The sequence below is a fragment of the Gouania willdenowi genome, chromosome 10 (assembly GCF_900634775.1).
Source record: "Gouania willdenowi chromosome 10, fGouWil2.1, whole genome shotgun sequence".
Lineage (NCBI taxonomy): Eukaryota > Metazoa > Chordata > Actinopteri > Blenniiformes > Gobiesocidae > Gouania > Gouania willdenowi.
Genome location: NC_041053.1, coordinates 11,987,953 through 12,000,145, shown reverse-complemented (window position 1 = coordinate 12,000,145; position 12,193 = coordinate 11,987,953). Strand labels below are relative to the sequence as shown.

Here is a 12,193-nt window from a genome sequence, read left to right as displayed (position 1 = left end):
AGAAAAAGAAATCCAGCATCAGGGAAAGCTCATTGATGTCGATGTGAGACATGCAGTTTTAGATAGGAATCCATGTCATACCTAAGTTCAATTTCTTCCAGGAGCTACAGTTCGGAGTTAAAAACATGCCAAAACCTAACAAACGAAATGTTTTACTCCCCCAACAATTTGCAAACGAACTCAGTGTTGCAAATAAGAAGTGTACCTATGTGTTTGGCACACATAAACATTTCTACAATTACCAAAACAATCATTTAGATACAAAACAATACATTTCTTAGAAAGTAGATCTGCAAGGTGAAAAATTAGTGCCAAAAGTCACGTGACAGTTTTTTGCTCAGTAATTTGTTTTTGTACTTGAAGGGTTTTATTTGTACCATACTTAAAAACTTTTACACATGCTAAGAACATGTTTTAAATTATCCTTGAAGTGGATTTTTTTTTTTTTTTGGTCATTGTAGAATTGCATACTTGAGGGATTTTTTTTGTCAACTGTCATGTGACTTTTGGCACTCTTTCATTTGGTGTGAGTTTGTGTCTTTTTGAGGTTACAACATGAATTTAACTCCATAAAACAGGCAAAAAACAAATGAATGCATACTGGAGATGGTGTTGTGCTAGGCCTTGGCCTGTTGCACCTCTAACTCTGTTAATGGTTGACTGTAAGTGGAAGGAGCATAAGTCTGACCACAATTATTCTATATCTAGAAAATATGAGAAAGCCTTTAAATTATGTATCCCAAAGTTTACATGAACACTAACACTAATTTGCATTTATTTGTGCTGAATGCAACCACACCTTTTGAATCACAGTAAAAATGTATTTAGGATTGAAAGGATTTCTTACTAATGTCATTTTTTGTGCCAGATACAATGGAGAAAGGCTGTCGAACTTAAGGCGCGCAGCCCAAATCTGGCCCACCATAGCATATAGTTTGACCCATGAGATGGTTTTGCTCAAAGTGAAAATTTCATTAAAACTGTTCGTCTCTGAGAAACATCTCGATGTCCTGCCTTCAACAGCTCCACTTCCTCCCCCTGCCTCCGTAATCTGCCAGAAGCCATGCCTCTACTTTTCTACATGCGCATCGCGGAACATTGGGTCACATTGATATAGGTCTATGGGTCAGGTAAGAGCCAAAATCATATTTATCTGTTTGCTGTTGTGATGCACGGCCTTGTTTTCGTGCACAGTTCCGCATTCACTTTTATTGACAGTCTCAAAAACAGGAAGTCAAAGCCTATTGGCTGGGCGCACTCTGCGATCGTTTCCATTTGTATAGGGGTCTATAGTTTGAAGTAGGGACTTATATACATTAATGTATGTAGCCCACCTTTACCCACTATACTAGGTAAGGGCCTCCTCGGTAAGCCCAATCCTCATAATGATTTTAACATCAAACTGAATGCTCTTTTACAGACGGAGGGAAAAAAAACTTGAATGATGTACAAGCTCTGTTCACTGAGTCACAGCATACCCCTTCTCCTGAAGACTCTCTCATTCGTGTGGTTGCTGATCTGATAGAAAAGATAAACAAACCTGCTAAGGACAGCGGTGCGTATCGCCTACTGCGCGTCTTTTCGGGTATTGTACCTACTCTGGCTGGAGAGGAACTTTTTGACTAATGGCTGGATCAAGGTTACCTGATGGTTGAGAAAAGTGATGGCTCTGACAAAGACAAAAGGAGAAGGATCATGGAGAGTTTAAAGGTGCCAGCTCTGGAAGTGATCAAAGCAATACGCCCATCAGATCCAGTTGTATACGCAGCACTTCCTTCTAGCTCTTCTCAATAAAACAAAAATTAAATCACCAAAAGCATCTATACTTTACATGTTTTTAACTTATACTTGGGTACTTTTAATAGTTATGAAGTGTTTTTAAAACAGAACGAAAGTATTGTTTACCCATATTTATATAATATATTAAACTTGTTATTTTTAAACTGTAACATACCTTATGAACTTTATCAATGCATCAACATGTTTCTGTGGGTTACATGTATATGAATGACCACCGGCAGTAGACCATAGTAAAGCTAGGTATTTTTTCACATTTCAAAAGAATCATACATAAACATAGATTTCTCAGAAACTTCGGATATCAGCTTTAAGTGTCAGACTAATTTTATTAGGGATAACATACCTCTCAGATAACAATGAGCCCAAACTACAATAATCCAAGCATTATTATTAAGGAAATGACACAAATTTCACCACATGCCCTATGATGACCTTAATCAATGTAAATGACTACGTACTTACAGTTAAAAAAGAATCTGCTCTAAAGCAAAGCAGTGATGCTAAAACATTAGATTAAAAGGTTTTAATTCAGAAATCCTGTTTTAACAGGAAATTTCCATCTTAAAGCAGAACTAAGTAACTTGCACTTAGCGCTCCCCCTAAAGATCCCTTTTGTTATGTCACTGTTGTAAACACTCCGCACCCTCCACCGCCTGCCCCACCCCACAGCTACATGCGCATCTTTGCTCTCCCAAGAAAGTAGCAACGATCACTGAAAAATCCTACTACATCAGTGACTAAGGGTGCTTTCACACATACAGTCCCATGTGACCATGTGAACAGTATGAGATAGAGACACGAGTAAAATAAATGAATGAATGATGTGGGAGTAATACGGAAGGGAGTGTGGAAATGTGTGTGATGTGTTTGTTTGTGTGCTGACAAAGCATCTCTGATGGATGGATGGATGGATGGATGGATGGATGATGAATATTTGTGTGTGCTGCCTGATGAAGCGCTGGGTTGCAAGTGTGTGTACGTGCCTGTTGCCGCGACGACAGTGTGTGTGATTGCTGTGTGTTGCTGCTGAGCTGTCACTGCACAGAGTTGCTCCGTTCCTCAGACAAAGGTCTTTTTTTACTGGCTCTGCCATGATATAAATTTGAGAGAAGTGATTTTGTAAACAACCGTGTGCAGCCACGGGTCTGGTCATAATCTAGCATTAGGCTAGTATTGGGCTGTCGTAAAGCAGTGCATCTTGCCACCAGGTCGGAGGCATGGAAAGTTGTAAGTGCTGTTTTCTGGCCAGAGACAGCAGGGGGAGATGAAAGACCCCCAATCACCCCATAATTACTTGTATTACCCTCACAGGGACTATGAGAAGGATTTATTACGGTGAAAAAGTTACTTTGTTCTGCTTACTTAGATGTGAAGATGGGCAGGGGTGGAGCAGCTATTTTAAAAGTGAGGGTGTTCTAAATGTGGTGCATCCATAGACTCCCAATTTAGTTTATCAAATTATTTACTAAAACCATGATAAAGCTGCTATTAAGTCAGTGATACTTTCCTTTCCCCCCCGACATTTTGTTTCTTTTTGTCCCACATTTTTTCACATCGTTTTCACTATTGATGGCCCCATTTTACTTATTTAAGCTATTTTTCTCCAATACATACCACCTATTTCCTCTTTGTATGCAACTCTGGACTGCTTTTGGCTGTTTTTAGTAACTTTTCACTCTTTTCTTGACACCTTTTTGCCACTTATGGACCATTTTTTTTGCCACTTGTTACTCATTTTTTGTTTACCTTCTTGGAACTGCAGCTTTGTCAAATGGCTGACTATGATTTGCTTGATCACCGTTCAATCAACCGAAGTGGACAATTACATTTTCAGCAACGATTCCCTCTGTAAAAAGTGAGGGGGATGAATTTTTGGTTTTATGAAAGTGTAGGTGTCGCATCCCCCGCATCCCCCATGGGTGAGTCGCGCTTGATAATGGGTCAAAAATGGTCTGCAGGCCTTGATTTTTGACACGTGCATTAGACATTTGGTAAATTACTACATTTATCTAAGTTCCAAATATCTATAACCACAATAAATTCACCTAAAATAAATGTTATTCAGCCCTTCACAAGTGGACGTGTTTAATTAGGGCCCAATAATATGAAACTGGGCATTATGTGGGCCCTGAACCAAAATGAGTTTGACACCCCTGCCAAAAAACATCTTAGAATTGAGGAAAACCTATATAATATTAGATGGGTCGAATGCTGATGCTGAAAAAACTAAATCTGCCACCTAGTGGATAAATCATGACATGTCTATTCTGTTTTTTAACTTCATTTTCTACTTTTTCTTGTTGTTTTACTTGAATCATGTTTTAAGGGTGATATTATTATTATTTTTTAAAACTATACTAAAACAAATTACAATGTTACACCTTCATTGGCACTGTAGACTCATGTGATTTTTTGGATGTAAATCCTCTGACAGGACACAGGATCCCAGTGTTATTGTTGCTTGAATGCAACGGTTGTAGAGCTGAGGAAGGAAATTGTGAGGAGTTTCCTTTAAAGGAGGAAAGTACCTCTTTCCTCTGTTAGGAGGAAAACACATGAAGAAAGCCCAATGAATAACGAGTGGAAACAACCACACAGATCGTCTGTTTGTCGTTCTTTTTGAAGCAGAAAGTCAACCACTTCAGCACAAAGGTAAGGAAAAAAGTATATAGAAAACAATATGTTGTGGATAAACTTTGCTATCTATAAACCAACATGCATTATCCATTGTCAAATATGCAGTAATGATCATGTTAAAGTGCATCATTCTTGTTGGAAGTTGAAATGTGACCATAGATTAGGTGATCATGTATGTTTTTAATCTGTACTGATCAATGTAGAATGAAAGTTGACTGGCTTTCATCATTTAATTGATCTGATTCTGATTATTTTACCTAACTTTTTATTGTGTGGTTATTATCTGAAACCTCTTTTTATATAGAAAACTTTTTTCAGTGTATTGCTATATCCTACTGAAGTAGAAGTACTGTTACTTGATTGAAATTGTACTTAAGTACAAGTAAAGTAGCTAAATTAAATAGTACTCAAAGTAAAAGTTAGTTACTCACGTTTATTGTTGGTAATAAATCTAGCCACGGTTCCCTTGCATAAAGTAAACATCTCATGTGTAACCCTAAAAAGAAAGAGACCACATCTTACACAATTTGAATTGAATTTCATTTTACACAAAGGCATCTATACTATAATTCAAGGGAGGTCTGTGTGTGTGTGTGTGTGTGTGTGTGTGTGTGTGTGTGTGTGTGTGTGTGTGTGTGTGTGTGTGTGTGTGTGTGTGGATGTGTGGATGTGTGTGTGTGGACCCGTCCATAGGGTGGTAGGCAGTGTTACGCTCTGAGTCAGATCTAAGTGTTTACATGTTACATAGTGAAGGCCACCTGATGATTACTGCAGCTTCACTCACGTCACACCTGCCACTACACCTAACTACTGAAAATAGATAAGTTTAGTGAAAGTTAGGCAGGTACACGTGGATGGACTGGTACGCATGAATTTAGAATGGTTTCACCCCCCCCCCAAACACACACACCAAACAACAAAAATATGAAAATGACTTAAAATACTCAAAACTAATGATTTATATAAAAAATACACAAAAGGCAACAGAGATGCGAAAAACTACACTATAAAAACACTACAAATGCAACAAAAAACAATAATTATACAAAAAATGCACAAATGACGTAAAACAAAAGACTAAACAATATTTATACAGGAAGTACACAAAACGACTACAGAAATGCACAAAAATATACAAAAGGCTCCAAAAACACACACAATGACTCCAAAAAACATATATTACAGAAAAATACACCAAATGAAAAAAAATATAAAAATGAATAAAAAAAAAAAAAAAAAAAAAAAAAAAAACACATTCATCATGCGCATGTCTCATAGAATTAAACCAGGAAAATTGCACCCACATTTTGCACCCGCAAATATACTCCTTATGCTCCCACATGAATGTATACTTCCGACGGGCACTGTATTAGTCTGTATAAAATAAAATATTTGTGAAAATGTACAATTATTTTTAAAAAAAAAATAACACCAATGAGTAGAATTCAAAATAAAAATTATTCTCAGGCTAAAATAACTGGCATTCAAAGCTGTTTTGGCGCGGTGCATTACGTTTAATCTGATTGTTCGACTATGATGTGATGCAGTTATATGTTGACTGGTTATTTAAATTTTTGTACTTTCAGAATGTCTGTTGATTTTTTTAAACAAAAAATATACAACAAAAAATAATAATTTACTCAGTAACAGTTAGGTGTAGAAAAGTACAGTATCTGATTACTTCACTTCTTTTAAAATGTACTTAAGTACAATTAAAATGACTAATTTAGAAATATACTCAAAAAAGTACAAGTACCCATAAAAGCAACTCAATTACAGTAACGTGAGTACAGTTATTTTCATTGTTGCATGTTGCAACAACTAGTTTTGTGCACATTAATAAATAAATGAATAATTATTCACACAAGTTGCTTGAAAACAACTGAAAAATATAAATGTAGGTCAATAGTTAGAGTTTAACCCTATGCATCCTCATTCCTTACACAAAGAGAGAAATAATAAAAAAAGTATTTTTTATTAAAATGATATGAAATCAAAAAACAAATACAGTTATGGTAAATAAAAACAACCAATTTTCAAACAATATTGATAAAAAAATGTATTTCAACTAAATATTCACTGGATTATATATTTTTACGATAGTAAGTATCCATTTTAGTTCTCTGCTTTGGCTCGCATTTGGGAATTTGTGATTGTATGCCAACTCAAGTAGGAAAAAGTTGACGGCAATATTTGTCAAAAGTAAAGCAAGTTCAGAGAAATATTAGAATAATATATTAAAAAGTGCAATTATGTATTCGATTTAAAATGTACATACATGAGGCTGTGGCAAAGAACCACTTATTATTAGATGGGTTGTTAAATTAGTGGAAGGCAACGTTCAGTCATTCATACATGTTCAAACCCCCACCTTAGGGCTGGGCGATTTTGCCTAAAAAAAATTGAGTTTCGATTTGATTTTCAATTATTTATTTTTTCCAATACTCTTAAAATGACTGCAGACATCAGACATATCGTCAAAAGTGCAACTTTATTGCTGTGATTGTCCTCAAGAGTAAAAATGCATAGAACAATCCCAAAATAAAAAGTAAATGAGGTTCTGTCATTCAACTATTTTAAGCTTTATCCCAGGTTTAAGCAAAAGTGCAACAGCTACTTCACAGTAGCTTAAATTACTGTATCTGATTAAGAAATCAGATAACCACATATTTTATAACATAACATTACAATTAAAAAAATAATAAACTCTTCCATGAGCATCTCAGCACAGTGCAAATAAAACATGCCTGTGGGACACATATAGCCTATTCAAAGGGTAAAACAAAGAAAGGGCTGGCTCACATTGCGCTACGGTAACCCACAAGGACGAAATGCAAAAAAGTCTGAAAAAACTGTTGTGGGAAAAATAAATAAATATATAAATAAAAATTTAAAAAATAAAATGTTATTATTATTATTTTAAGCTTGAATTTACAAAATAAAAATCGTTTTTATCTACACATTTTTTGCCCATCCACTTCATTTTCCTCTCTGTCATGCATTGCATTGTGAGCAAAATGTCAGGAGAGTGCACTGTGAGAACCATGTGATCATTTAGATTGACCTAATGAAATAAGTAATTTTATTTTTAAAAAATTAAGCTTATCTGAATAAAATGTGGGTGCTGTTATTACATAAATACCTTTTCTTTCTTAACTTAGCTAAGCTACTCAGTTTGCTAGGTGAAAAACTACACAGAAAGTCATACCTTAATAATACATAGTCTACTTTCACATATTTTCAAATTACAATCTTTTCAAGTATTATTAATTGGCGTGAGCATGGTGGAAATGTATGATTTTTTGTTGTTATTATTGATTGATATTTTCAGTTGGGCTTTCAAGTGTATATGAGGCAACCAATCTTCAGTTTAGACGTGATCAATAAAACACAAATAAAAAGGTTAAACAGAGAACAAAAACAAAATGTGTACCTTCATGAATAAGGGACATTTGTATTTAATGTGACTATTATCTCAAAATACAATTTTATTAAAAAAAATCAATGCTGGAGTGAAAAAAAAGAGCTCTTTTCACTCTCGTGGTTAAACAATAGGGTGCATTAAAATATATATTCAAAGTTCTCTGACAATAAAATGTCATATTAAACAAGCTTAACCTTCTTTGTAAAATTAATTAAAAAAAGTCTTCAATGTGACTTAATTCAAAAGTGCAAAATAAATGTGGGACTTTTACACTTTAAGAATGAAGTAAAAATTCCCAAGTAAACACTATGGTAATATACACAATAATGTAAAAGAAAAAACATAAATGCTTATGTACCAAACACATCATACTGTATATAATCATATACAGTATATGATAACTCTACACAACATGGACTCACTGTAACCATATGGTGGACATAAAACGTGTGATATACAGTATAACGTGTGGCTTAGTGCAGTCGATGCTGTTTTCACACTAATGTAACTTCTTCTATGGTTAAAAAGATGAAGGAGCTGCTGGATCCCACTTAGTATTAGCCCTGCTTTAAAAAGCCTGATTTATAACTATTAATAATTTCTACAGCTTAATAATCATCAATTATGTATATTTATCTGGTAATTTAATTTGTTTTCAAAGCTGCAGGAGGAGATTTTAGAAGTTGTTGTTGTGGTTAAACAGAAGGAGCTTTTCTCCCTGTTGTGAACACTCTAAGAATATATGATCAAAGGCGTTTTTGTGTCTCTACTGGGGAGTCGCATGCTGGATAATAATGGGAATAACAGTGCCAGTCTGACACCTAACATGTTGATGTGTTGCGTGAGGGCAGCCTTGTGTTGTCCTTGACTTATGATAAATAGAACAGGTTGTCTGTGCAATCGCTTTATATTGTGTAATTTGTCTATTAGAAAAAATGCACACTGGTTTTTAATGATGGGAATTCTAGATTTTTTAGTACCAATATTACAGCATTGACATTAATGCTCTAGTTTGCATAGATAGCCCATTACATTGTCAAGTCAACTTTTTAAATCATAGCACTAATGTATAGCAGGGTTGGAGTCAATTATTGTAAATTAATTACAATTATGGCATAATTATAATTTTAACTATAACTGAAAATATTTGTTGCTGTTGTGATCATGATTGAATTGTAATTGAGTTCACATAATGGACTTTGTAATTGTAATTGGCATAAACGATCTATGCAAACTGTCAATTACAATTAAACACAAAACTGTGGAACCATGTTACAATTCTATGGCTAACACTTTAAAAAGGCTGATCAGTTTGTTCAGATAAAGGGAAATGTGCTAATATAAGTGACCTTTGAAACTGCTATCCAGAGTTTCTGAAAAACATCTCGATGTCCCACCCTAAACAGCTTCAATTCCTCCCACTGCCTCTGCAATCTACCAGAAGCCACGCCTCCACTTTTCTGCGCGAGCATCGCGGAACATAACAAGGTCGCATCGGGTCGCATTAATATAGGTCTATGGGTCAGGTAAGAGCCAAAATCATATTTACCTGTTTGCTGTTGCGACGCACGGCCTTGTTTCCGTGCACAGTTCCACATTCACTTTGATTGACAGTCTCAAAAACAGGAAGTCAAAGCCTATTGGCTGGGAGCATTCAGCGATGGTTTCCATTTGTATAGAGGTCTATAGGACGAAGGAGGGACTTATATACATTAATGTATATGAATGACCACCGGCAGTAGACCATAGTAAAAGACTAGTTAGTTAAAAGAATCATACATTAACATAGATTTCTCAGAAACTCTGGATATCAGCTTAAAGCTCCAGTATTATGCTATTTTTCACCCAACTTCATTTGTTCTAAGAACCCCAACAACATAGTATTTAAGGTTTATTTTCCCAAACTTGCCTGTTTTCTGGACTTTGAAAAGTCAATATCAGAGCGCTCCTAAAAACAGGCTGTTTTTTTGGGCCTTCACACATATGCATGAGTGGGCGTAAACTTACTCACTGTTTATCACAGCAGAAGCAGTAGTACATCATTAACAGTCTTTTTTCTCCTCCTAACATCTACTGACCACAAGAATAGTCCATTTAAAACTATAGTCCGTTGTTTTATCCAACTGCTGCGTCGCATTGGGTCACAAACACGTCAGATCATCCCATAAAAGCAATACAAGGCGTTATAACGTCTACTAAAAGTGAAACTGATTGTGATTGCCCTTCGGCTTATCTATATACTGGATTATCTATATACTGAATGTAAATATATAACCTGTGATATAACTGTGATATCAAACTGCCTTCGCTATGTTTATTTTACCTCTGAGGTAGTTTGAGAGGGAGGAGCTCACATTCTTATAGGGTAGGTGGAGCCAGGATTATCAGGAGGAGGAGTTTCCACCTTATGACGTATTATTGGGGGAAAATCCAACTTGCCCGTTTGGCGCTGACTTTTTACAAAATGTGGAATAACAAGGGGGGAGGAAACAGGACTTTTTAAACTTTGGCCTTCTGAATTAGGCCAAAGGGATGTATATCACTGTAGCAAAACCATTATAAAGTTTTTTTTTTCTATATATATATAATACTGCCCCTTTAAGTGACTTCTGTATTGCATAAATGATGGATCCTTACATGGACAAAGGGGCAAAATTGTTTTGATTCATTTTTACCTGTTGTGTTTTGGACACAGTTCTCGAAATGTCAGTAGAATAGTACACTGATTCGGATGTCAGCTGCTGTTGTTAACAATTCCACTTTTGTCATTTTTATGAAACAAGCGACTATATATTTAGTTATCGTACAGCAGTGTTCATGTCATATTGAATTTATTCCCAACAAGGATCGACTGAAAATGGCTTTTCTAATGGATTTTTCGACCTTGAGTGTGCATCAACATGTAGTTTTTCACTTATTATAACAAGGCTGCTTTCGACACTGACTGAATAGACTTTTTCTTTCCGTTCGACTTCCTACGTTGAGACAATCTCCCCCTGGGATTGTGTTTGATGTCAGGATAGATGCCTGCACAGATGTGTAGGTGTGAAACTATTCTCTCTTTGCTTCGTTTAATCGTGCTTTCAACATTGCACATGTCCTTTATTTGTTAATTTTTTTTATTTTTCATGTTAGCAGATTCAGATTTATCTACCTTTCTTTCCGCAAGCATTGATTTACTTTGATAAGGTGTGACCTCATCATCCCTGGCTCTGTGATACCCCCTCCCTCCCCTTGCAGCAAGAGCAGGCAGCCCCTGTTATCACACACACACACACACACACACACACACACACACACACACACACACACACACACACACACACAAAATTGGAGAAAAATTGAGAGCCTGTTTGTGTGTGTGCATTTGTGCGTGTGCGTGTGCGTGTGCGTGTGTGTGTGTGCGTGTGCGTGTGCGTGTGTGTGTGTGTGTGTGTGCTCAGGAGGGACGAGCTGAGAGAGAGAGTGTGAGAGAAAGCAAAGCGGTGTAGGCAGAGAGGAGGGAGGGGGATCATGCATGTGCATTAACTCAGAAACAGCAGCAGCAATATCAGCAGTAGCAGCACAGGAGGGAAAGACAGAGAGGGAGAGTTGGAGGGAGGCACAGGAACAAAAGCTGCAGAGCTTTCCATCTTCACTAAAAGAACAACGGAGGAGTAAAAGGAGAAGGAGAAGGAGGAGGGGGGATTATCATGATACTAGTGAGACGTTAAGAGAGAAGAGGCAGAAATACTGAATCCAAGGCTCTTCTCTTCTCTGCTCTCCATGTTTTTTGGGGACTCTCCTTATCACTGCCTTCGTCTCCTAACCTAGAGGAGGAATGTCCGTGTCCGGCAAGAAGGAATTCGACGTGAAGCAGATCCTCAGGTTCCGTTGGCGTTGGTTCAGCCATTCGTCCCAAGGCTCTGCTGGCAGTGGCGTTGGAGGTGTTGGAGGCTACATCCAACAGGATGGCCTGGACCACAGGGGGACACCTGTCCAGGGGCGCCTCAAGAGTCAAAGAGGACTACGGAAGACCAACAGTCCCATCCACAGTATCTTGGCCCCCACACCGGGGCCCACACCTGTTCATGTCCGAGCAGGGAACCAGTCGTGGCATCACCAGCAGAGTTCCATCCAAGGTCTGCAGCTCAACGAGGAGTCGTCCAAAAGCTCCTCATCGCCCAGCGCCACGAGGAAAGAGGAAGCAAACACTGAAGAGGATGTTAAGAAAAGCACTGAAGAAGCTGCTGCTGAGGTGGAAGCTAGAGAGAGGTATGACAGTGGGCAGGTATCATTATCATCATCAACAATGCAAACAATATTAACCAAAAAAGTTTTAGATATCAGACT

General features: G+C 37.0%; 2 protein-coding genes across 4 annotated transcripts in view; both read left to right on the top strand.

Moving 5' to 3' along the window:
* The window catches only part of ahnak (AHNAK nucleoprotein), a 37,185-nt gene extending 35,559 nt beyond the window's left edge, over positions 1-1,626 (top strand). The window contains exon 9 of the mRNA XM_028459049.1: positions 1,493-1,626. Coding sequence (XP_028314850.1) covers positions 1,493-1,626 — 134 coding nt within the window. The remainder of the gene's footprint in view (positions 1-1,492) is intronic.
* A 2,697-nt stretch (positions 1,627-4,323) lies between these two features.
* klhl4 (kelch-like family member 4) overlaps positions 4,324-12,193 on the top strand; it is a 52,668-nt gene continuing 44,798 nt past the window's right edge. Inside the window, exons 1-2 of one of the 3 annotated variants that reach the window (XM_028458982.1) lie at positions 4,369-4,452; positions 11,675-12,115. In XM_028458982.1, coding sequence (XP_028314783.1) covers positions 11,682-12,115 — 434 coding nt within the window. In that variant the 5' untranslated portion in view covers positions 4,369-4,452; positions 11,675-11,681. Of the gene's footprint in view, positions 4,453-11,337; positions 12,116-12,193 lie in introns of those variants that run through there. The other 2 variants (XM_028458983.1, XM_028458981.1) reach the window with 2 other exon arrangements.